Below are 26,171 nucleotides of genomic sequence, written 5' to 3' on the forward strand. Positions count from 1 at the left end.
CGACCACGCCGGGGATGAGTGCGGCGAACCAGGCTGCGGCGAGAGCGGCATCATCACACAGTCCGGGCGGAGAGGTGGCGACGGCCTCGGGGACCGTGAAAAGGTCTATCGATCCTGAAATCCCATCCTTCAGCCTGGTTGTGAAAAAGGGCCGGGCCCCAGCAGTGGTCGGGGCTTGCCTCTGCTCTAAGGGGGTCGCGAAACGCTGGCAACAACAATGGACGGGCCAGGAGGCCAGGTGTTGCTCCCATCGTCGGCACCAGTGCTGTGAGTAGCATCAAAACGGTGCAGACCAAACTCGTGAGTGTGTTTGCTACCAAGTTCTGTCCTGAGTTGGATGCTGACACACTTTCTGTGTATCTTAAAGACAAGCTCAATCGTGAGGATACATGTCACAAGATTGTCATTGCTCATAGCAGATTTGGATCTTTTAAAGTGACTGCGGAATGTAAAGAGGTTGGGGAGATGTACGCCCCTGAGCTATGGCCAGAAGGAGCGCTCATTCGACGGTATTATGAACCGCGCAAGGCTGGGACTGTCGGGGCTGCAGTGAAGATCAACGTGCAAGCAAGTAATAATATGCAGAATGGGCTTACGGCCGATCAATGCGCCTAGTCTGCTATGCGTGTTGGTTTTTTTAACTGTCGGGGGCTGCGCCTTGGTAACAGTGCAGGAGACGTTGCCAGACGCGCACAAGTGGATAAACTGTTGCTATGCTGTGACATCTTGTGCCTGCAGGAAACGTTCCTACCTAAACAGGACTTGGGACAGTTGAACTGTTTTAATGACGAATTTCATGGTGTGGGGGAGTCAACAACTGACCTCACCTTGGGTATAGTGAGGGGAAGGATCCCTGGAGGGGTGGCCATTCTATGGCACAAAAAGCTTGACTCTATGATTAAGGTCATTAGACTTGACACAGATTGGTGTATAGCTGTGGAGTGTAGAGTAAACAACAAAGTGGTCACTATACTTAATGTTTATACACCATATGAAAGTCAACAGAATGAGGATGAATACCTGAACAGATTAGCTTTTATTAATTATTTTATTTTAGACAATCAAACTACCTGTGTCTATGTCATGGGTGACATGAATGCCGACCTCTCTGATAAGCACTCAATGTTTGCTAATCATATGATTAATTTCTGTGAGGATAATAACCTCATAATATCCAGTCAGGTGTTGTTGCCTGCAGAAAGTTACACCTATATAAGTGAAGCATGGCACACAACTTCTTGGCTCGACCACTGTATCAGTACTGCTGATGCTCATGCTATTGTAGAATCTATGGAGATTGTCTATGAGGTATCCATGTCAGACCATGTCCCTGTAGTGGTAGTGCTTGATGTGGACAGACTTCCTGAAATGACCAAAGAGGGTAATAGTGCCGTTAAAACAAAACTAGATTGGTCCAAACTCTCAAAAAATGATGTACTGACTTATTTTGGGAGAACTAATGATCTGTTCAGTGATGTATTGTTGCCTTATGATGCAATTTTATGTGCCGATGTAAACTGTAAAATAAAAAATCATAGCAAGGACCTCTGTGCTCTCTATGACTGTATAGTGGGGGCTATGTATGAGGCCAGCAGACCTCTTTTTCTGCAAAAGAATAGTATCAAAAAAGTAAAGCCGGGGTGGAACAAGCATGTGGCAGCCCATCACGCAGAAGCTAAGCAGGCCCATAAGGCGTGGGTCCTGGCTGGTCGCCCCAGACAGGGACCAGTCCTGGACCATAAAAAGAATACTAATACTCTTTTTAAATCAGCTGTGCACCATATCGGTAGGCACGAGGCTAAAATGAGAGCAGATTCTATGGCTGACAAGCTACTTGGCCATAATGTAAATGGGTTCTGGAAGGAGGTGAGAGCTCTAAGCAGAAATAATGCTATCTTACCTTGCAACATGGAGGGTGTCTCTGGGGAGAATAATATAGCAGAGCTCTGGAGGGAACACTACTCCCAGGCATTTAATTGTGTCAAAAGTGACCCATATGAATTGGACAACATTAATAGTAGTTCTGCCATTGGTTTCTCAGCTAATGAGGTTCGCAAAGCTATAGAACAGTTAAAAGATAATAAAGCTAGTGGCTCTGACAATATCACTGCTGAGCACCTTAAACATGCCAGTCCTAAGGTTGCGGTCCTTCTGGCTATCTGCCTTACTGGACTTATGACTCATGGGGTACTGCCAAATTCCATGTTGTCTGTCACCCTGGTGCCCGTGATTAAAGACAAAGCGGGCAAGGTGGGGAGCTTGGACAATTACAGACCTATAGCTCTCGCTAGTGTAATGTCCAAGGTCCTGGAAAGAGTCCTATTATATCGACTTTCTTCTTTTTTTAATACTACAGACAATCAGTATGGGTTTAAGGCAAAGCATGGTACTGATCTATGTATATATGCACTGAAAGAAGTCATTAAAAAATACAGAAGCCAGAATTCCTCTGTCTTAGTTGGTCTGGTTGATGCGTCACGTGCTTTTGACCGGGTCAACCATCAGAAACTGTTTTTAAAGCTAAAAGAAAGGGGAGTGCCTGATAGCATTACACGCATCTTGGCATACTGGTATGCTAACCAGAGCATGCAGGTCAGATGGGGTAGTGGGGTATCGGCTCCCTTTTCTGTCAGTAATGGGGTCCGGCAAGGGAGTTTACTCTCTCCAGCCCTGTTCAATTTATATATGAACGATCTCTCTGTCCAGTTAAATCACTGTAATACAGGTTGCAAGATCGGGGACACCCTAATTAACCACCTGTTGTATGCGGATGATCTGGTTATACTTTCTCCCAGCAGTGCTGGGTTTCAACAGCTGCTAAACATTTGTACAGAGTATGGTGTAACGTTTGATGTCAAATACAATGCAAAAAAAAGTGTGGTCATGGCATGCAGGACAAGGGAAGACAAAAACCTTTCCTTTCCATCCTTCTACCTTGCTGGGCAAGTGCTACCTGTGTGTAGCAAAGCTAAGTATTTGGGACATGTCATAACAGACCAGTTGACGGATGATGATGATCTGTATAGGCAGCGTCGAACACTTTATGCTCAAGCTAATATGCTGGGGAGGAAATTTAATTTCTGTTCTGTTGAGGTAAAGGCTAACCTCTTTAGAGCTTACTGTACTCCCTTATATACTGCCCCTCTATGGGTTAAGTTTAAGCAGGCTAGCTTGTATAAACTACAGGTTGCCTATAATGACTGCTTGCGGCTACTGATGAGAAAACCTAGGTGGAGCAGTGCTAGTGAGCTGTTCTGCAACCTGGGTATTAGCACTTTTCAAGCTCTTCGGAGAAATCTAATGTATAAATTTATGTGTCGGTTGAATGAGTCTCAGAACTCTATTATTGGATTATTGGTCAATCCCTGCCACAGTGATACTCGTTATCAGTCTCCTTTCTGGGAACACTGGTACGATTGCCTTATTTATAGCTGATGGTTTACGACTGTACTGTCTAATATTTTTGTACTTTTATATGTTTTTATGTGTCTTGTTCTTATTGGACCATGTGTCTGCTAAATAAAGTTGATTGATATAATTCTCATCTCTGAGGGTTTTTTACTGAGGCATGGAAATACAAGATGAATATTCATACATTATCTCAAATTAATTTAAAATGGTAAATATTCAGGACAAAATTATCATATCAATCATTGACTGGTTAACCTGAATGTGAGGCCATCTCTGCAGTTTTACTGTTCATCGTTTCTTCCTAAAAGAAAGATGATAAAAACAAATAGAAAGGACTGTAAACAAACATCCAAACCAGGGGTGTCAAACTCATTTTGGTGTCCGGGCTAAATTGGTCAAATGGTGACTTGAGGTGGGCAGACTGGGCACGCAGACACGGAGACACGCATGCACACTCATGGACATTCAGTTATACATCATTGTTTTTCAGTCTGTTGTCTCAGTCACTGCTATAACTACAGCATATCACTTTAAAAAATGTTATGAAGATTATATACAAATTAATTTTGAATTAATTAATTGCACGTCCCACTGGAAGGAGACCCCGGGGCAGACCAAGGACCAGATGGGGGGATTACATCTCCACACTGGCCTGGGAACGCCTCGGGATCTGTTGCCCCCGCGACCCGGCTCCGGATAAGCGTTTGAAGAATCGATGGATGGATTATAAAAAAATGATAAATATTTTCAGTAAATAGCTACAGTACACAACATTATTTTTTTTGAGGCCTACTATCAGCAATGCAACTCAGACAATGAACTCAGTTCAGTCGTTTTTATTGAACAATAACGAAAATTCAGAAAATGTCAATGAATCAAAATAATGACACTCAATGCTTTTTTTTTCGGTTTTAGAATAGAAAAGAAATAACCCTAACAGTAAAAGCTCAGGTCAAAACATCATTTTCTTTTTCTTTTTTTTTTTACAAAAAAATGATGTACCTGACATCTCTTTGCTTTAACTGACCTGTCAACATCAGGGACCAGGTTCTGAGCAGTAGTAACTTTCATAATGTAATAATTACTATAAAATCTCCATGTCTCTTCAGCTCTTTATAAACAAAAAATGCATATTTATTTTTTCTATTCTTTTGTCTTTGTTTTAGCCAAAATGTATCACTTGCACTACATTTTAAGTGACCTTTTTACTTTTGGAAAATAATATTGAAGAAACTGTTAACTGGTTAATGTGTGTACTGTCACTTTAAAAGCGCAATTTATACTTCATCGTACAACAGTGTCACGCACCAAACATGGCCGATCTCCAAGCTCACACCGCGTGTGTTCGCACCACGTTGTGAGCTTGTAGATCAGCCATTTTCGGCAACGATAGACTGAGAAGACAGCGCACATTGAATATGTCACACTAGGCGACACTAGTCATTCATTCGCGTTTTTAAGAGTTTCCTAAACAGATTATTATCATTTGGATCATTAAAATTGTCAACGGAGACAGAGGACGAGTGAAACTTTTGAGCGTTTCACTCGTAACGGGTAACGGCCGTTATTTCACTCCACCGCACATGTAAACACAACGACGCAACCACCCGTACAAATGGAACCAAATGGACCCTTACGGTCCCCTTAAAGAAGCGATGTTACGATGTATCCAATAGTGAGCCAATAAAATTCCTCGTCCTTGTTTCCCTGGGCAGCGCTGGTTAGTAGGGATCAATACACTTTTAGACTGACATGTTTGTGCCAGCGTGGATGATTAGATTTATTTCTTGATCTCCTCTTGTCTTGATTGTTTAGACATGACTTGGCCATTGTTCTCACAAAACAAGTTTGGCCACTATTAGACCTTCGCAGTCAGAGGCAAGGGGGGTTGGGGGGATAACGCCGTTTTTTGGTCTTTTTTTTCTCTCTCGTTTCTTTTCCATTAGAGCTAGTATGAAAAGGTGTTTTTTCAAATCACTTCGCGGGCCGCAATGGACCTTTCCGCTGGCCGCAAAATGCCCGCGGGCCGCGAGTTTGACAAGCCTGATCCAAACACATCCAAACACGTATGGCTAGAGTGAATATGGAGTGATTTTATAGATGTATATATCAGGCATTATACAAGTATCATATACTGTCTGTATCAGTGGTTCTATTTCATTTCAAGCTGCTCCATAACTCTGAGAGTGTTCAAATGGAACCAAATGGACCCGTACGGGTCCATTTGGTTCCATTTGAACACTCTGAGTTACAGACCTGTAAGGGCACATCCGCATGGAACCCTGAGGGTCCCTGGACCACACTTTGAGACCTATAGATGTAGAATTCCTTAACTGACCCCCCCCCCCCCCCCCCCATGCTGCTGCTGCAGCACGCATACACCACGACACACCACAGTCAAAGATAGCAAGCGGTCAGTGGTGGAAAAAGTCCTCAAATGTTTTACTTAAGGAAAAGTATCAATACTGCAATGTAGAAGTTACAAGTACAAGTCAGGAATTCAAAATTGTCTTGAGTCAAGTATTGGTATCAAAATGTACTTAAAGTACCAAAAGAAGAAGTACTAAAATGTTTGAAAATAATCTATGTGAGCTTGTAGATCGGCTATTTTTCAAATAACCTAAGTATAAAATAGGGCTAAAGTGGTTAATGCATGTTTTATAATGTAATAATTAATATCTGCAAAGTAACTAGTAACTAAAGTGTTCAAATAATTGTAGTGGAGTAAAAGTACAAAATTTGCCTTTGAGATGTAGTGGAGTAGAAGTAAAAGTAAATACACAATTAATCATACTCCAGTAAAGTAAAGTACCTCAAAATTGTGCTTAAGGCAGGGGTCTTCAACGTTTTCAGGTTTTCCAAGGACCCCCTAGATGAGAGAGAGATGAAGCAGGGACCCCCTCTATTTTGTATAAATTTGTGCTGCAGATTAAACCTTTTTTATTTACTTGGTCTGCTCTTTTTTCCCCTCTACACCTATACCTCTTTTGCCAAAAATAGCCGATCTACAAGCTCACAACGCCTCGCAGCGTGAGGCGTTGTGAGCTTGTAGATCTACTATTTTTGGCTAAAGTTCTCCTCAAAAAAGAGATGCTAGGGTTCAAGTGGTTAAGGTAAAAAAAGAAATTCTATCACTCAAAGATTTTGGCGGACCCCCTGTAGTAACTCTGAGGACCCCCTAGGGGTCCCTGACCCCCTGTTGAAGACCCCTGCTTCAAGGACTAGTCAGGCTGAATAGTGAGCAGAGTACTTAATGCACAGAAATATTAAATATTATACTTAAATATGATAGTTATCATGCAATGTAAAACTATTTAGCAAGTCTTCCTTTTAGTGGAAATGTGTACAAAAAGGTTGGCACCGATAGCTGCATAATCATACACGCGCACACACACACACACACACACACACACACACACACACACACACACACACACACTTTCTGTATTTGATCACCCAGGGCCGGGCTCGGGCTCACAGACCCCATTATATTAATAAGGTAAACCTTTAGCCTCCAATGACCCCAAACATGTTAGAAAGTGAAATAGCCCTTTAAGCTTCTCTTCACTCCACCAACAATGACCATTGTGCTCCGCCCAGTGGCGGCCCTCCCTATAAGCAAGGGGTGTTCAACAGGGGGTCCGGGACCCCTAGTGGGTCTTCAGAGTTACTACAAGGGGTCCGCCATATATTTGTGTGATGGGGAACATTAGCAAAAAATAGCAGATCTACAAGCTCACAACGCCTTGCAGTGCGACGCGTTGTGAGCTTGTAGATCTGCTTGTATAGCTAGGGTGATGTTTGGGGTCATTTTAACGTCTACTCAGGCTTTTGTGTTTCATCTCAGACATCAAGTGTCTTGAATCAGTATTTAGATATTTGATATTCATGTCATCTGACACGCCCCTTTCCTATACAAACCCGTTATAACCTAGCTCGGCCCCTGGCCCCATAAGTGCCGCAATTTTACAGCTCGAGCCCAGCCTGAAGCCTGACACCTTTTTATTTATTTATAATTATTATTAATGAATTAGATTTGAGCATGCTGTTTCACTGGTGCGCAGCAGCTGCACTCTCAGCTGCGCTCTGATAAAAGCAAACCCACAAGAAGCCAAGAACACAAACATCACTAAAAAGTACTTGAGTTGTAGTTTTATTAAACTATTAGGTAGCTAAGGTGCGTTCATGCATGTTTATTGGGATGGGGGTGCGCACGCGCGCTGCGCACGCGACTTTGTGGGCCGGTATAAATATGTCCCCCCCAACTGGGAATGGCTTCCTACGGCTATGCCAGAAGGAGAGACAGTGGTTTCAGTTATAATTATAAATATGTTTTGTTTATGTAAAGTTCATGTACACTCTGGGTTAAAAGATTCATTTCATTATGAATAAATAGTACTAAAAGTTACAATAAATATATTAAAAAGGTTTAAATATAGTACAAGATTTAAGGTCAAAATGCTGTGCCCGTTGCTTAGAGGGTTTACGGTAAATTGGGCAGAGAGTCACATGGTCAGAGTGAAGCTGTCAATCAAGTCAGAAGCAAGCTGAGTTGATCCTGAGAGGTCACGTTTAACCCCTTAAAGGGTTAGTTCAGATTTTTTGAGTATTTGCTGTAGGAAATACTTACCATTAATGTAGTGGTTGCAAAGGTATTAATTGATTAAGTTATGGTCCGTTTCTGATAAATATGAAGTAGTTCCGGTAGATTAGTAGATTTGGTGGGGTCCACTCATTAAAAATAAATTAATTAAAAAAACTAGCGTCATTTGTATTGTTGACCTATTTCTACCATATAGAGCAGGTTTCGTTCAATTTCGACCCCTCTGTAACATGGTACTATTTTTTTTGTCATATATTTTGTGCGTGAGTAGGCTGCCGCGGCGCAGTGATTCTGGACACAAACATTAGTACCATGTGAACTACTTCATATTTATCAGAAACGGACCATAACTCTGACCACGGGACTCGGGCAATCAATTAATACCTTTGCAACCACTACATTAATGGTAAGTATTTCCTACAGAAAATACAAAAAAATCTGAACTAACCCTTTAAGACCTGAAGCCCATTCTACAAATGTCTTCTAAATCCCAACAGTTTTCTGAAAAACATATGTTTCTATATCAGTGGTGCTCAAACCTTTTCATATCAAGGACCCCAAAAATTAGGCCGCCGACCCCCATCTCAAAATATGTTGTTCCAGGGACCCCCAGAAGCACAGATTTGAGTTAATGTTTGCTATAAAAGAATATAAACATACAAAGATTTGCACAGATTTTCAAAAATAGCAGATCTACAAGCTTATAGCGCGGCACTCGGTGCCACGCTATGAGCTTGTATATCTGCTATTTTTGAATAGCCAAAGTGTAAAATAATGCTTTTTAGCTCAAATGAAAAAGTGACACAGACGCGTTCCAGGTCTTAATGCGTTTAAGACAGAGAGAGAGATAATAATAATATTGCCAAAGTTCTGCACAAGGTTCAAGAGGCGCACACGGTAAATGCTTATTGTATTATGTGCCTTTAATTGATCTGTGATGTATTGTTGTGTGCGTTGTAATTTACAAACTTAAACTTTGTTTGGAAGACTTCATTGTAAAATGTCACTAATTGGATGCACCTGTGTGGCCTCACTAATCAGAGGACTCTGTTTCATAATGATTATGGACTCAACTGAACAAATGTATGTTTATTTCTTTTATAGTTTTCACGGTGTCTTGTATGGTGTCTGTTTGGAGGAGTTTGGAGTGTTTTGATGGAATAAATACCAGAAAAGACATCTGTATGAGGCGTGGACATTTGTTGAACATGGGGCAGCTACAGACAATCTTTAGAAAATAGCCGATCTATAGGCTCACAGTGTGATCCTGTAGATCACATTCTCAAATGGCCGAAATGTATATAGGGCTGAAGTGGTTAGTGTATGTTTTGTAATAATAATCAAAATCTACAAAGTAACTAGTAACTAAAGTGTTCAAATAATTGTAGTGTATCTGTAGCCTGCAGGGCTCTAGAGTAGAGGTATGCTGTTCTCACACACACACACACACACACACACACACACACACACACACACACACACACACACACACACACACACACACACACACACACACACACACACACACAGTCACACACACACACACACACACACACACACACACACACACACACACACACACACACACACACACACAGGGAGGGGGAGAGGAGTAGAAAGGGATGAGAGGAGAGGGGGGTGGGAGGAACGCGCACCAGCTTCTGCCACCAGGTCGTAGTATTGGGCTCATTTAAAACAGCCTTAAAAACTCATTTTTGTTTTGTTTGTACATATAGTGTTAATTTCTCTGTATTTTTGTTTTAATATTTGAACTTTTTGGTTGCTAATTTATGTGAACTGAATACCAAGGTCCCCAATGGGAACAAGACCGCAAGGACTTTTTTGGACGGACCTTTTAGACAAAGTATTATAAATGTAATTGTGCTGTTTAAATTGTTTGCCTAATAAATTATTAAATCAAATCAGTAACTTGGCGACGCCCCCTTAACCATTAGGTTTAAGGTTAAGGTTAGGTTAAGGTTAAGGTTAAGTTTGTGTCGCCCCCAGCAAAGCGGACCACTCTGCCCGTTTGGTGAGAACAGACTAACAGCCCCTAATATTAAGGTAGGAAGTAGTTGGCCAAAAAACTGTTACAACGTCGGAGGCGTGCCGTTTCTGGCGGACTTGAGCAACGAGAGGCACCGCCGAGCGAGACGTTAGGTGAACGTTGCGAAGTCCGGCAGAACCGACTCTCCCTTCAAGTTATGTACCGATAGGGACAGAATTGTAAATTATGCCTGCACCGAGCATTATTTCCCACCACTAAGGGCGAAGCAGTTCCGTGAGAGTCACAGAAGGGGGCGTGTTACTATGAGCCAGTGTAGCTAAATGTGAGCCATCCGGCTTTTAAAAGTAAAGTTGGCAGAGAATCATTTACTTACATAGGAGCCACACAGTGGAATGACCTCGAAAACAGTGTCAAACTGACAACCAATCTGAGGACTTTTAAGCAGAAAACTAAATCATGTCTATTAGAAAAGGTTCCCCTATAGAGGGTCTTTAGACTAGGAAAGATAAGGTAGCACTTGTTTGTATATATGTCTTTTCAAATAAATCAAATCAAACTACGACCCGGTGGTAAAATAGGACTTGTGGGAGGAACAGAGTACATTAAAGCTGTTCACACACATGTGAACAAGGTGTGTGTGTGTGTGTGTGTGTGTGTGTGTGTGTGTGTGTGTGTGTGTGTGTGTGTGTGTGTGTGTGTGTGTGTGTGTGTGTGTGTGTGTGTGTGTGTGTGTATGTGTCAAATGATCATTAGCCTCCCTCAACCACAGTCAGCTAACATGCAATATCACTAAATAAAACAGACATGCATCACACTTGCTCAAGGACACTTCAATCAGTCATATTTGCTGTCCAGGCCTGGAGTCAAACCTGGGACAACTGGATACTCCTGCTCCCCAAGTGGGCTCTCTAACCATTCAGCCCCAAATAAGTAGTCAAAAATCACTCAACTCCCCAAATTCACTCACAGTTTTCAGCGATACACGACCCAAGTTAAATATAATTATAAATCCAGTTCCAAAGACTTACCTGTGTTGTGTTGCTGTGCTCTAAGAAGACGTCTGAAGTGCCTCAGAGTAGGAATGGAACTGTCTTCATGGCTCTCACAGTGCTTGACACACAACCTGTCCATAGAAGGAAACACATAGTCAGTTGAGGATGCTAGAGATTGACCAACATATGGCCTCCATGTTTTTTATCTGCTGTAGTTATTAACCTGAACTGGAAAGCAAACTACAAAATAAGCCTGGGGTGTTGTACCCCTTTCTTTTCCTCTCCTCTCCTCTCCTCTCCTCTCCTCTCCTCTCCTCTCCTCTCCTCTCCTCTCGTCCCCTCTCGTCCCGTCCCCTCCCCTCCCCTCCTAACCCCAGCTGTAACATTTAAGTAATGAACACATTCTTGCATTACTAATTAGAGTGTGTGTGTGTGTGTGTGTGTGTGTGTGTGTGTGTGTGTGTGTGTGTGTGTGTGTGTGTGTGTGTGTGTGTGTGTGTGTGTGTGTGTGTGTGTGTGTGTGTGTGTGTGTGTGTGTGTGTGTGTGTGTGTGTGTGAGAGAGACAAGCAGTGTTAATTTTGACAGCAAATTTGTATCTAGTTGTTGTCCTATTTAGCCTGAACAGAAAGACTAATGTTGCTACATCAGTGGTTCTCAAACTGTCAAGGACCCCCAATATATATTTGGGTAGTGGACCCCCATCTCATTTTTTTTGTTCCAGGGACCCCCAGAAGCAAATATATATATATATATATATATATATATATATATATATATATATATATATATATATATATATATATATATATATATATATATATATATATATATATATATATATATATATATAATGGGTTAAATAAATATCATAATAATTATATCCTTAGTTAACTATTTCTACAGTTATTTAGTGGATTAAAGGGCAAGACCACTTTAGTAGAGGTTTGGGTCGTGTAGATACCCTGCCGTAATGTAACTCCAAGGTGGACAAGAAATCAAAAATAATTGCTCCAGTGATTAGAAATTGATAATTAAAAATATGCTCCTCATTGATTTACATTGTACGGTGAAACAGATCTCATAGTCCACTCTTTTAGCACGTAAACAAACAAAGATGATTCAGACAATATAGAACATCACCAAACCCACTACTGTTTGTTTTTTTAATACAAATGTTAACTTCCTGTTGATTTTGCCATTTTTTTAGGAAGAAAACCCCGACTGAATCCATGGATCCGGATCCGGATCTTCAAATAGTAAAATCAACAGTAAGTCGATACTGGGTTTGGTGATGTTCTATATTGTCTGATTCAGCTTTGCTTGTGTTTGTTTATATGCTAAAAGAGTGAGTTTGAGAGCTGTTTCACCGTACAATGTAAGTCAATGAGGAGCATATTTAGAATGATCAATTTCTAATCAATGGAGTAATTATTTTAGATTTCTTGTCCACCTTTGGAGTTCCATCATGGCAAGGTAACTACACAACCCTAACCTCTACCAGAGTGGTCTTGTCCTTTAAGTGTAAAAGGTTTAGTTAAAGTGTAACACATTGTTTTAAATGATTCTAAAACGAAACGTGCATCATTATTTATAGTAACCTACTTATTTGTATCAATCTGAGGACAGTGAAACTTTACACTCTTTCAGCGTCTCAATCAATCTTTTAATTTATCAAGTAAGAAAAGTAACTACTCTAATCAGTACATTTATTTAGCTTGTATTTCAAGTTTAGCGTAAATAAAGCAGATCTTTAACCCAGTAGAACAAAGACAAGTCATTCTGACTTTCATTCAAACATGATCGTAAACACACAAGCTAAAGGTATTTTATCATGTAAGCCAGTTTGTTTACACTTGAACCGGCTAAAATTGGACAAAAACTAAATGGAATTTCATTCAAGAGTATATGATTAAAACCATATTAAAGGAGTAGTTCACCCCCAAAAAAATCGTATTTTCTATCAATTACACACCCCATGAAGCATTGAATTCATGGAGATTTTTTTGTTTGTGTCGCATTCCTAAGCCAATAATTTAATGGCAGAGTGTATTCCAATAGGAGACTCAAAGTGTCTCCTTTGAGTCTCCTACCGGAGACATTAGCATCTTTCCACCGGTCATGAAATTATTGGCTCAGGAATGCGACAAAAACTAAAAATCTCCATGAATTTTGGGTGAACTACTCCTTTAAGCTACTATCACTGCTTGTCACACACACACACACACACACACACACACACACACACACACACACACACACACACACACACACACACACACACACACACACACACACACACACACACACACACACACCCACACACACACACACACACACACACACACACACACACACACACGTAGTAATAGATCTATTACCGGGTATCAAGGGTTAATTACCGGTTGGGTTTGTGGGTGCAGTCAGTCTGAAGAGGGTTGTAGGTCCAGGATGCTGTAGGATGGTCTAGGATGGTCTCTCAAAAGGGACACAGTAGCTGTCAATACAATACAACATATACTCACTGAGATTGTGATTGGTTTAAAACAACAGTGAGGTGTGGTCAAAGCAGTCAGGTATCACATGATGCAGATATAACCTGTTTAACAGGTCAAAAAAAATACCAAAATGTTAGTGTGGACGGCAGCCTGCGGAGCCTCTGGCAACTCCCAGGGTCCTACACTCCCAGGGTTCTAAGCGGCTGTGCAGTTTGGATAAATAGGGAGGGCTGATACATTAATGTGTGCATATCATTATGCCAAAGACAACACACACACACACACACACACTCACACACACACACACACACACACACACACACACACACACACACACACACACACACACACACACACACACACACACACACACACACTGTGTGCTCACTTTACTTATAAGTATTAGTTGTAGTGTCGGCTACAGCTAATAATATGATTTTAAAGGATCTACACCATGAATTTAAAAAATATATTTGATATTTAATATCATATGGTGTATGTCCCTCAAACCTTTTTCAAAAGGTTTGAGCCTAAATCATCACTCAGATATACTTATCCCAAGTCAATTGTCTCTGGCTTATACAGCACTTTCAGCTGCAATACCAAAACGTCCTCTTGGGCAGGGGGGGGGGGCTACTGAGCAATTCTGTCTGTTAATACAAAAAATTATTAAAAAAAAAAAAAAAAAAGGAAAAATTCTGCATAAAAAGAAGCATTTAAGAAAAATACAAAATCGGAAAAAAAAAACACTTTTTTGAACAATTCCACCAAGTATTTGTTCGTAGACCCCCACTTAGGGGGGGTAGAAAAAGTTTCGGAGCGATTCGGGCACTTTTCATTTAACATTGGGTTTGCCATCATTGATGTTTGTGACGTCAGAATCATTGCCATTCTGAGATCGCCTGTTCAGACACGCCCATTCTGGAAATCCATGAAATGAGAAGGAATGACTGAATTAAAAAAAAAAACATTTTTTTGGGTACAAGAGACACTGGGGACCCCAAAAAATACAAAAAAACTAGAAAAAATTGATTTTCATGGTGTAGACCCTTTAAGTTAAAGAGGATTTTATGGTTTCATTATTTAGCTTTTTATCAGGAGTTTGATGCCTTTTCTGCTCTTATTATTAAACTGCAGATGTGACTCTTCTTTTTACTGTCAACTACTTTTAACCCATTAAAACCAGGAAAGCATCTGTCATTTTAGATTTGATTGTTGGATACTCAAAAACAGCAGATGTACAAGCTCACAGTGCGAAATTAAGTGACACACTGTGAGCTTGTATATCTGCTATTTTTGAATATTGTTGAAAGGGTGAGGACTAGTGATTTAGAAGGTATTTGTGGAATGGCCCTCAGGTCATAAAGGGTTAAGGTGTGAGCGTAAAGAGTAAAGACTAAACTAAGTCGAAAAAGTGACATCATCGTTTGGCAGGGTAGACTAGATCAGTGGCTTCAGTTTCAGCTTTACCCAGCTGATACCTGCTCAGATGCAGCATGAACACAGAGGGGGGGGGTCTTATGGGTTAAGTGTCTTGCTCATTGACACTTTGACATACAGGGGGGGGGGGGGGTAGGGGGGGGGGGGCTTCTTACCAGAACACCTCTCTATCCTCTAAGCAAGGGTAAGAACCCTACACTGCCACCAATGAGTGGGTCGGCGTTAGCTTTGCCACTGTTGATGTGGGAAGTGAGGACGATGGCGTCAACAGGGGGTCCGGGACCCCTAGGGGGTCCTCAGAGTTACTACAGGGGGGCCGCCAAATCCCTGCTTCATCTCTCTCTCAGCTAAGGGGTCCCTGCTTGTGTGGTTAAAATGCTTTCCCGGTAGTAAAGGGTTAATAATATAAGGTGAGCTGCCTGACATTTAAAAACAGGTTCTCTGTGTTTTCTGAGGCTGAAATGATAGGAATTCATTTAAAACAGCGTGTGTGTGTGTGTGTGTGTGTGTGTGTGTGTGTGTGTGTGTGTGTGTGTGTGTGTGTGTGTGTGTGTGTGTGTGTGTGTGTGTGTGTGTGTGTGTGTGTGTGTGTGTGTGTGTACCTGTACGGTGGGTGGGGATTAGGGTTAGTCACTCGGCCGCGTTGAGAACCTTCAGGCCGTTGTAGTACAGATCGGACAGCTGGCCCTGGAAGGGTCGGCCGCGGTCACTGCCCCCCCGATGCTGACCGTGGCCTGGGTGTTGAAGATGGTCAGCTGACGGCCTGCGGAGAATAGTTTATTTTATAATGTAGTCATTTATAACGCTCTTTATCCAGAGTGACTTACAGTAAACAAGGTAAACACATACATAGAATACAGAGACAGTGTAGTGTCTCAGTAAACTATAGGATCATAGAATACAGAGAGACAGTGTAGTGTCTCAGTAAACTATAGGATCATAGAATACAGAGAGACAGTGTAGTGTCTCAGTAAACTATAGGATCATAGAATACAGAGACAGTGTAGTGTCTCAGTAAACTATAGGATCATAGAATACAGAGACAGTGTAGTGTCTCAGTAAACTATAGGATCATAGAATACAGAGAGACAGTGTAGTGTCTCAGTAAACTATAGGATCATAGAATACAGAGACAGTGTAGTGTCTCAGTAAACTATAGGATCATAGAATACAGAGACAGTGTAGTGTCTCAGTAAACTATAGGATCATAGAATACAGAGACAGTGTAGTGTCTCAGTAAACTATAGGATCATAGAATACAGAGAGACAGTTTAATGTCTCAGTAAACTATAGGATCATAGAATACAGAGAGACAGTGTCTTAGTAAACTATAGGTTCATATAATACAGAGAGACAGTGTAGTGTCTCAGTAAACTAGGATTGTAAACTATAGCATCTGTCTAAACAATATAATATCAACATAATATCATTATATACATTGAAACTATAGAAACTATAGGATAGCAGGTCAACAAATGAACCTGGCATCTGTCTAAATAACATGCTATCTAAATGACATTTTAACCTTTGCATAAGAATGTATGGCTGTCAAGACAGGGTCAAGACGGGGTCAAGACCAGGTCAAGAGTAGGTCAAGAGTAGGTCAAGTGCTGCGGGCTGAGGTGGCTTAAATGTTGTCACCTACCTGAAAATGTACTATATTCTGTTTACTAAAGAGCTGGAGAGACCCATGTGACCGAACAAACGCTCTGTAGCAATGATTACTATCACAATATAGTACTTTAACCCTTTTAACAAAAAAAATAAAATACCAAATAATATCACCTACCCTACCTTTAAGTCCCAAAGCAGTTATGCTATATCTACTGCATGTGATGTCAGAGGATGTTTAGACCAGTGGATTGATATCTAGTCATATCAACACTGCGTCTCAAAATGGTAAATGGTGCATTTATATAGCGCTTTTATCCAAAGCGCTTTACATACTGTAGATTGTCTATTACATTCACACATTCACACACACATTCATACCGATGACGGAGGAAACCATGCAAGGCACCAACCTGCTCATCAGGAGCAATGAGGGGTTCAGTGTCTTGCTTAAGGACAAATCTACACTAACTCTGGGGGAGCCCCCCAGCCCGGGATCGAACTAGGAACCTTACGGTTTCCAGTTCACTCTACCCGGCCACTCTACCCCTGAGCCACTAGTTAGTCCCCTGAGCCACCATTAGTCTGCACCTTAGTGGAGACTATTCTTCCTGGGGTCCAGGCATTTCACAATACAAATCATAAAATGCAGTACAACATAATCAATGTTAGTGAACAAAAACACAAACTTAGAGAACAGCATTTATATTAACAATAACAATTTAAATTAAAAAACAAAACAAAACAGGTTTGTCTGTCTGAAAATACCAAAAATAATAACCTAATCTAATCAATCCTTTTTGATTATTGCTTCCTTAAGTTTCTTTTTGAAACCAAATGTATTTCTTGTTAGAGTCAAATATGGGGGGAGCACCGTCCAGTATGCCATGGCTCTGTACATTACTGTTATCTTAAGTGCATTGATTCTGGGCAGAGGTAAAGTAAAGTGACCACTTGATGCCTGTCTAGTATTATAACCTTGTCTTTCATTTGCAGGTAATAGCTGTAAAAACAAACTAAATGGTTTCTGTGAGGAATACACATTCTTTAAAAACAGAATAAGGCTGCATGCCAGTCTTTCATCCACCCTCCTCCATGACAGCCTGGCATGCATAGCATCCACACTACTCCTAACAGAGCAGTGAAGTGCTAGTCTTGCCGCTCTGTTCTGAGCAAGCTGAAGTTTACCAAGTTCTTGCTTTGATGCACTAGACCAGATAACAGGACAGTAGCCCAGATTTGACAGAACAAGAGATTGTATGACTAGTCTAATTGTTGTGTTAGTTAGTTGTTGTGTTTGTTAGTGTGTGTGTGTGTGTGTGTGTGTGTGTGTGTGTGTGTGTGTGTGTGTGTGTGTGTGTGTGTGTGTGTGTGTGTGTGTGTGTGTGTGTGTGTGTGTGTGTGTGTGTGTGTGTGTGCGGTATCTCTAGATCTATGCCTTTTAATGAATTCATTAACATAAAGTGAGCTGCCTGTCAACGACCTGACATTTAAACAGTGGTGGAAAGTAACTAAGTACATTTACTTAAGTACTGTACTGACATACAATTTTGTGCGACGCATTGTGAGCTCGTAGATCTGCTATATTGTGAGCTTGTAGATATGCTATATTGTGAGCTTGTAGATCTGCTTTATGAAGACATATATACATTTGAGAACTTGAAATGGGACATTCTGCATAATGAGTACTTTTACTTTTGGTACTTTAAGTACATTGAGTGACTGAGACAAACCCTCAGGGTGTGGGCGTGGTCTGGTATTGTGGTCCGGCCCCTAAGTGCATCTGCATGGTCACCAAGGCTGAAGGTCAAAGGCTGCGGGCTGAGCTGGAGTCTATTCACCTGTTTCCTAGGCTGTGTGTTTTCCACTTCCTGTCGATTTCATTGGATATCATTGGTCATCTGACCAGTTTCATTGGATTTCATTGGATCAAATCGACAGGAAGTGGAAAACACACAGCCTAGGAAACAGGTGAATAGCCAAATTCCAATACCGAAAATCTCGGCGACTCGCTCACTCCCACTCGGTCACTCCGACTTCGAACCGGAAGTAGTCGGGTTCCAATTGTTCATTTGCTTCTTGGAGGAGTGGAGTCGAGTGGAAGAGGCTGAATTATAGAGCTTCAGCTGATAAAGTAACTGAAAAGACCGCAACAAGCCACTGGCTTTATTGTTTTGTATAAAGCTTAATACAATTATATACATTGTAATATATTGTGCACACTTAGTAGTTGTGCACAGTAGATAGTTCATTTCTCTCAGTGCATGCCTCAATGCAGTGCACGGACTAAATGACTGTGACAAAGATGATGTTTAAAATAATGTATTGTATTTATATGTGGACTGAATATAGGGTGACCAAATTCTAAATTCGCGAAAAGAGGACACTTCATCCTATTTAACTATAGCCGTACTCATTCAATTCTGAACCGATTCTTAAAATTTAAAATTCTCTATTAGCTGTGAAGGGTCTTCTTTCATGATTTATTTTGCCATCAAACAATATCAAGCAAAAAGGAAAACATTGTCGGGTCTCTGAATCGGGTTGAATTGGAAGAACCGTCGTCCTAAAAGACCCTCGCCCCGGGTCTAATCCGGCGGCCTCGGCCTGGAAAAAAAATGGGGCAGTGTGTTTTAGGACGAGCGTTCCGTTTTCCACCCGTCCCGTAGAAACCTCCGGCTCGTCTGAGTTTTTTTTTTTTTTTCTTCGTCAAAGAAGTGGGGGGGATATCACCCAAACTCTCAAAACCCCGGACATTTGAAGGATTTTATAAAAAGCCATACAATGTACCAATAACACCTCCCGCTCTGATCTCTTATCTAATGCACCAAAAACTAAAAATTCAAGTCGGGCTTGTTTCTGTACTGAATATAACCACTGTGCTTCACAAATCAAAAAGATACTCAACAGACACTGGCATGAGCTCCAAACAGAGCCATATGTCAAAGACCTCTGCAAATCCCCACCCCTTGTTGCATTTAGGAGAGCACCCACAATCAAAGGTACAGTCATGTACAAAAATATGGTTCAAAAGAAGACCACATGGCTGACAACAACTGGAATGTATAGATGTGGTAACTGTGCCTGTTGCAACAACACAACAGACAAGAAATCATTCAATCATCCCCACACAGGAAGGAAGATTCCTATCCGTGAATGTATCAACTGCAAATCGACACACGTGATTTACATGCTGTTATGTCCCTGTGGTCTAGCATACGTAGGACAAACTACACGACCCCTCAAACAAAGAATATCAGAGCACAAAACTGCAATCCGTACAGGAAATATGGATTATGCAATTGCAAAACATTACGCTGAAGCAAATCATGGTTCCCCCTCTTCATAAAAATTCTGTGGGATTGAGAAAATTGTGATGCCTATCAGAGGAGGTGATATTCTAAAGAAACTGTCCCAGAGAGAAATGCAGTGGATATACACACTCAACACTATGACACCCAATGGACTTCATGACGATTAGAGCTTAAAATGCTTTTTGGGTTAAGTCTATCTTTGATGCCCCTTCACTGTGTATTGGATGTGTTACTTTGTTACTTTATGATATATGTCTCAAATGACCTGTAATTGCCTGTGTCCTTGCATACTAGTGATTGGACCTTGGTGATTTACTTGATATTTCAGCTGTTGGTGACTTTATACCTTTTGTATAAAGTGAGTTGAATCTATGTGATATGAATGCTCTGAGGAAGGCTCAAAGCCAAAACGCGTAAACGTTCATTTTATTGGTGTGCCAATAAAAAAAAGTGGAAATGTGAGTCATTTGTCCTCCATTTAATTACATTTTTTGGATGTGCTACCCTTTTGGATTTTTTTTATTCCTTTTTTTGATAAGTTATAATACACCAATTTAATCACACACTGGATGTGTGTGTGTGTGTGTGTGTGTGTGTGTGTGTGTGTGTGTGTGTGTGTGTGTGTGTGTGTGTGTGTGTGTGTGTGTCAAACAATGGCAGTAGGACATAGTGAACGGTTGTCTCTTAATAATTGTTTATTTGTACTGTTGACTTAAGCAATATTACACGAGAGGGTGTGCTTTACCGTCATTATTGGCACGCCAGTGATGCGGTCAGGAACGAGGCGAAGCCGAGTTCCGCGGGCATCACTGAAGTGCCCATAATGTAGGTAAAGCACACCCTCGAGTGTAATATTGCGATTATACAACAGTTACCAACAAAACACATCCAAATGTATTCATATTGTGGGGCAATTCATAATAAAAATGTTTCGCTATTATCCGTTTCCCTGTAAAGAGAAGACTTTATTTGACTGAGACATTCAATAGTCCCTAGCAGCGCTTTGAGGCACCGTCTCATCAACAAAGCTGAGCTATCAATGCTTGCGCAGTGGAATGAATTCCAGTAGGCTATATGCTCCGTCGTACGACCGTGTCACTTGGCCAAAATAACTGATCTACAAGCTGACAACGCGTTGCGATGGCGTCGCGTTGTGAACTTGTAGATTGGCTATTTTCGCCGTGCGATACCTGGCGACACGTTGTGAACTTATAGATCGGCTATTTTCGCTATGCTGTTTGTTTTCGTCAGTTTGTTTTCCTACCGTGGGACAGCGTGACGTCACAGCACAGCTGTGCCACATATGGTCTAATCAGGTGCGGACTGCAGTGCGGAGTGATTTATTAATGTGATTAGGCCCGTGCTATCATGCTGTTTTGAAGCACGGCTAGATAGCTATTTCAACAAATCAGATTGCTTGGTCGAAACTACCTGTTGTATAATTTCTTGTATCTATGTGGCATGAATAATTATTTCTCTGTATTATTGTTATTATATGATTAGGACATCAGAGGCACTTTTTGTACTGTACCCTTAAGGTCACGTGACGTTTTGATCATCACATACTGGTTTCTGATTGGACGTCTGTACCTGTCTGAGATGTATTTAGTGATGAGGTCAGCCTGTCTGAATCACACCTGATTTAAACGACCCAAACGTTGTTTTGTCATCAATACATATTGTGTTGAAACGTGGCAGTGTGCGGTATCTCTCTAAATCTATGCCTTATAATGAAGTCATTAACATAAAGTGAGCTGCCTGTCAAAGACCTGACATTTAAAAACAGGTTGACTGTGTTTTCTGGAGCTGAAATGATAGGAATTCATTTAAAACAGCATGTGTGTGTGTGTGTGTGTGTGTGTGTGTGTGTGTGTGTGTGTGTGTGTGTGTGTGTGTGTGTGTGTGTGTGTGTGTGTGTGTGTGTGTGTGTGTGTGCGCGCGGTGGGTGTACAGTGGGTGGGGAGCAGTGGTGGAAAGTAACTAAGTACATTTACTTAAGTACTGTACTGAAATACAATATTTTGCGACGCATTATGAGTTTGTAGATCTGCTATATTGTGAGCTTGTAGATCTGCTAAATGAAGAAATGTATACATTTGAAATGGGACATTCTGCATAATGAGTACTTTTACTTTTGGTACTTTAAGTACATTGAGTGAGTGAGACAAACCCTCAGGGTGTGGGCGTGGTCTGGTATTGTGGTCCGGCCCCTAAGTGCATCTGCATGGTCACCAAGGCTGAAGGTCAAAGGTTGCGGGCTGAGCTGGAGTCTATGGAGTCTACAGTATGTTCTCTGGGGCTGAAATGCCAGGAATGAGGCCAGTGGTGTAAAGTAACTAAGTACATTTACTCGAGTACAATTTTGAAGTACAATTTAGCCGATCTACAAGCTCACAACGCGCCGCATCTGGACGCGTTGTGAGCTTGTAGATCAGCTATTTTCAAACATTTTAGTGATTTTACTGTTGGTACTTTAAGTACATTTTGATACCAATACTTTTGTACTTTTACTCAAGTAAATTTTGAATTCCGGACTTTTACTTGCAACTTAAAGTATTTCTACAATGCAGTTGATGGATACTTTTACTTAAGTAAGAAATGTGAGTACTCTTTCCACCACTGGTGAGAGCAGAGCCACCATGAGCCTCAGGGCTGTGCATAGAGTGTTAGAGCCACAGAGGCTGAATGGAATGTCCTTTTGGACATTTATAGACGGGGAAAAAGTAGATCTACAAGCTCAACCACAAGGTTCGTCATTCCATTCCAGGCACAGCATCCTGGTCATATGGCAGAATAAATTACACTTAAAACATTACATCATACCTATAGAGCAAATAAAGCAATTGCACTTTCCCGCTAAAAACTAAAAACTATGCATTAACAACAACAGTTATTTACCATGAACACTGGGAAAGCATCTGTTATTTTACATTTTAACCATATTTTATGTACAGCAGCTCTAAGCCAGGGGTGATGCAACTTTGACGATGGAGAGGACCACTATATTTACACACTCACTCCAGAGGGACACACTGCATTACATACTGTATTATATACTGTCGGGCCATTCTACGTCACACAAAAGTAGCAAAAATAGCAGATCTACAAAACGCGTCGCAGCACGGCGCGTTTTGAGCTTGTAGATCTGCTATTTTTGCCATTTTTGAATTGGAATTCGGATTTCTTTTTTGCCATTTTTTTATTGGAATCCTGAAAAGTTTACATTTTATTTCATTTCAAATGCATTTAGTTATACTTATGTTAACTTTATGAACTTAAATACAAATACATTGGACATACAAAATAATTTTGATACTAGTCATTAAGCTACTACTAATATAGTAATTACAGCGGGTCATGTTTGCATTTTTGGAATTGTAACAGCTGAAATTGATAAGATATCAGTATAGGGACCGGGCGTAGCGACGTCACCGTGGCGTCACAGTGGTAACCCCGTCCACTTTGTCCACCATTTTCGTTGGGTAGATTGACGCGCTGCCACAACACTGCACTAGTCCTATGCTTGTTGCACCATGGAGATCAGATGTCGGAGATATCAAAGAAACGTTGTATGGCTTGGGTGTCAGCTGACGAAATAACATAACCTTCAACGACATTCCCAAACAGACAGCACACAATAAAAAATATAAACAGTGTGCTGATCAGATCACAGAGCAGAGCCCTGGCTAAGTGGCTAGCGGCTAAGCTAGCAGTTTGGATGGGAAGTTTGTGGCCGTATTAGCTAAATCTGGCATTAAAAAAAAAAAGTCTATCGAATATCTTAAATACAATGAGATTGAGCTAAAAGCTAAATTGTGTTTCTCTATGTGTCCAGTCTGAGAAACATTGTCTAACGTGGGTGGCTCACAGTCACGGTGGCTGAGTGAACAGCCAGGGACTCTTGTCTGTCTGTCAGCAAGTGTTCAGACGTCGGAGATATCAAATAAATGTACAGTAGTATGGCTTGGGTGTCAGCTGACGAAATAACATAACCTTCAACAACATTCCCAAACACATTTAATCTCAAAGAACGAGCTTGACAGCACACAATCAAACATATAAACATCTGTTGGAGGTGAGGCGAGCATCAGCGTTGCCATGTCAGCTAATTATAAGCGACTTTGGGCTTCTTTTTCTGTAAACTTGCTTGTAAAATTGGTAGTTGCGGGTTAGGTTTTTTTGTGTGGCTTATTTATAAAGTGTACTTTCTTATTTAGGCTCATTTAGGTACTTGCTTATTAAGGCTTAAAAAAAAAAAAAAAACAGTGGTTCTCAAATCTTTTCATGAAAATGTTTTGTGCCAGGGAGCATTTGTGTTGTTAGAATGTTTAACAAAATATTACAAATATTCTTTATTTTATTGCAAGAGTTTTTTTTTAATAGCCTATGTACAAGCTCACGTGAGCTTGTAGATCGGCTATTTTCAAGTAGCTGATGTCACTAAGCCACTTATTTTGGGCTTGTTTTCATAGACCTGGTTGCTTATTTATCTCGCAAAATATGGCAACACTGATCGCAACAGGTCCGTTGTGCACTTTCTCAATGATGAATGAACAATGTAAAATTAATAATAATACTTCGCTATAATAATATTATAAATATATATATAAATAATCAGTACTCAAGATGACTCTATATTTTATTTCGCTTACACAACTAAGCAACAAAACGTTTTTTCAGGTCAAATGAATGATTGTGACTGACTGGGCACTGTCATTACATCTGATCTAGGGCACAGATGTAATGACTTTTTTCCAGGTAGCGTGCCTTTGCGTCCGAGTTCAGCTTCTCTCTGTATGGTATCTCTCTGTCACGCACTGAGCGGTCCATCTTCTGTCCTTTACCAATAAATCCGTTGTAGTGTATGCGTTCAGGAGTCACACTCAGGACACGCGTGAGTAACTGTCAATGTTGATACGAGCTGTTGTTATGGAGCCCACCTAATATGGCCACCGGAACTACTTCAGCCTAAGCTTGGCCACGCCTTTTGCCCTGCCCCTATAGGGCTGAACTGCTGAAGTGGTTAGTATTATGTTTTGTAATAATTAAAATCTACAAAGTAACTAGTAACTAAAGGTTTCAAATAATTGTAATGAATAAAAGTACGATATTTGCCTTGAGATGTAATGGATTAAAAGTTTCTCCTGGGTGCCAGTGAACCAGATGGCCATTGAAAAAATATTTATTTCCCCCCTTTCAGCCAGAGACTGTCCAGTTGTTGTACATGAGGACCTTACAACTAGTGTATCCCTTCAAACCTGAGTGAAAATCACGTAAACTTCAAATTCAAACTTCAAAGTTTGTCACATCAGGTACAAAGAGTGCCAAGTCCAAGAGTGGGTAAAATTATTTTGTGCAAGCTTCCCACAAATTGCAGTTTCTTTTGAAATAAACAATAGAGTGAAATGTCAAATATGAAAACAAACATGTTTACTTTAAGTTTATTTAACAGTGATGAAGTTATTCTTGCAGCCTTTTTTGGTTAAGATCTTTCCTTTTATGTGCCAGAGTCTTTGCAGGGGAGTTGCAGTACTTATGCAAATCACAAATAAATTCTAATTTATGACCAAGTGGGATTATCATTGAGCACACCTACATAAGAGCAGATTTGGATGTTAAGAAGGTATGGTGCATCTGTAGTTGCCATCTCTTATTGCTTCTCAGACAATTAAGGGAAATGTAGGAAAACTACAACATGAGGCCCAGGTCTGTTAATTTGACCGTGATGATGATGTGTGTGGATTTGTTTTCTTATTTTTCTTTTCTTTTTCTACCAGGTAAAGGCAGATGAGTTCCGGTGGAGCTGCAGAGCAAGGCACAGGTTTTGAATATCACAGACTCTGAGGTTCAGCTCATCTGCAACCTCCTGCAAGATTTACAGACTGGGCTTGACATCAACAAGCAGCTTCTTGTGGAGGTACGATTGAAACGGACTACAGCTACTCTGTATCCCGTCTAAATTAAATGTACAGTACCCCAAAAAAGAGACATTTAAAATATTTAATTTACAGTACCAAAATTGCAAAAAAAAATCTAATCCTTATTACAGGATGAGTTTCAACTATGCGTTCATAATTAAAATGAATACCAGTTAACCTGTGATGCAAATAATTCAATCTGATGGGGATGAGTCGAGAAGGAACAGTGTCTACACATTTGTCATCACATTTTGGGAGCAGAATTACATTTTACAGTTAAATGGAAACACTCAATGTTGTTCATATGCATTTAAATTAATTGTTGATTATTATAATCTATAGGAACAATACTACCCCATAATGACAGAAAAGTCCCCG

The 26,171-nt window shown here is 40.7% G+C and overlaps 1 protein-coding gene across 1 annotated transcript in view; it reads left to right on the forward strand.

Moving 5' to 3' along the window:
* Positions 1-465: 465 nt before the first annotated feature.
* LOC308090984 (kinetochore protein Nuf2-like) overlaps positions 466-26,171 on the forward strand; it is a gene marked incomplete at both ends in the record, with an annotated part of 42,843 nt that continues 17,137 nt past the window's right edge. The window contains 3 exons of the mRNA XM_080436257.1: positions 466-567; positions 739-837; positions 25,679-25,792. Of these exons, the coding sequence (XP_080292383.1) occupies positions 466-567; positions 739-837; positions 25,679-25,792 (315 nt within the window). The remainder of the gene's footprint in view (positions 568-738; positions 838-25,678; positions 25,793-26,171) is intronic.

The sequence above is a fragment of the Gymnoscopelus braueri genome (genome assembly GCF_963280865.1).
Source record: "Gymnoscopelus braueri genome assembly, chromosome: 8".
Classification (NCBI taxonomy): Eukaryota; Metazoa; Chordata; class Actinopteri; order Myctophiformes; family Myctophidae; genus Gymnoscopelus; species Gymnoscopelus braueri.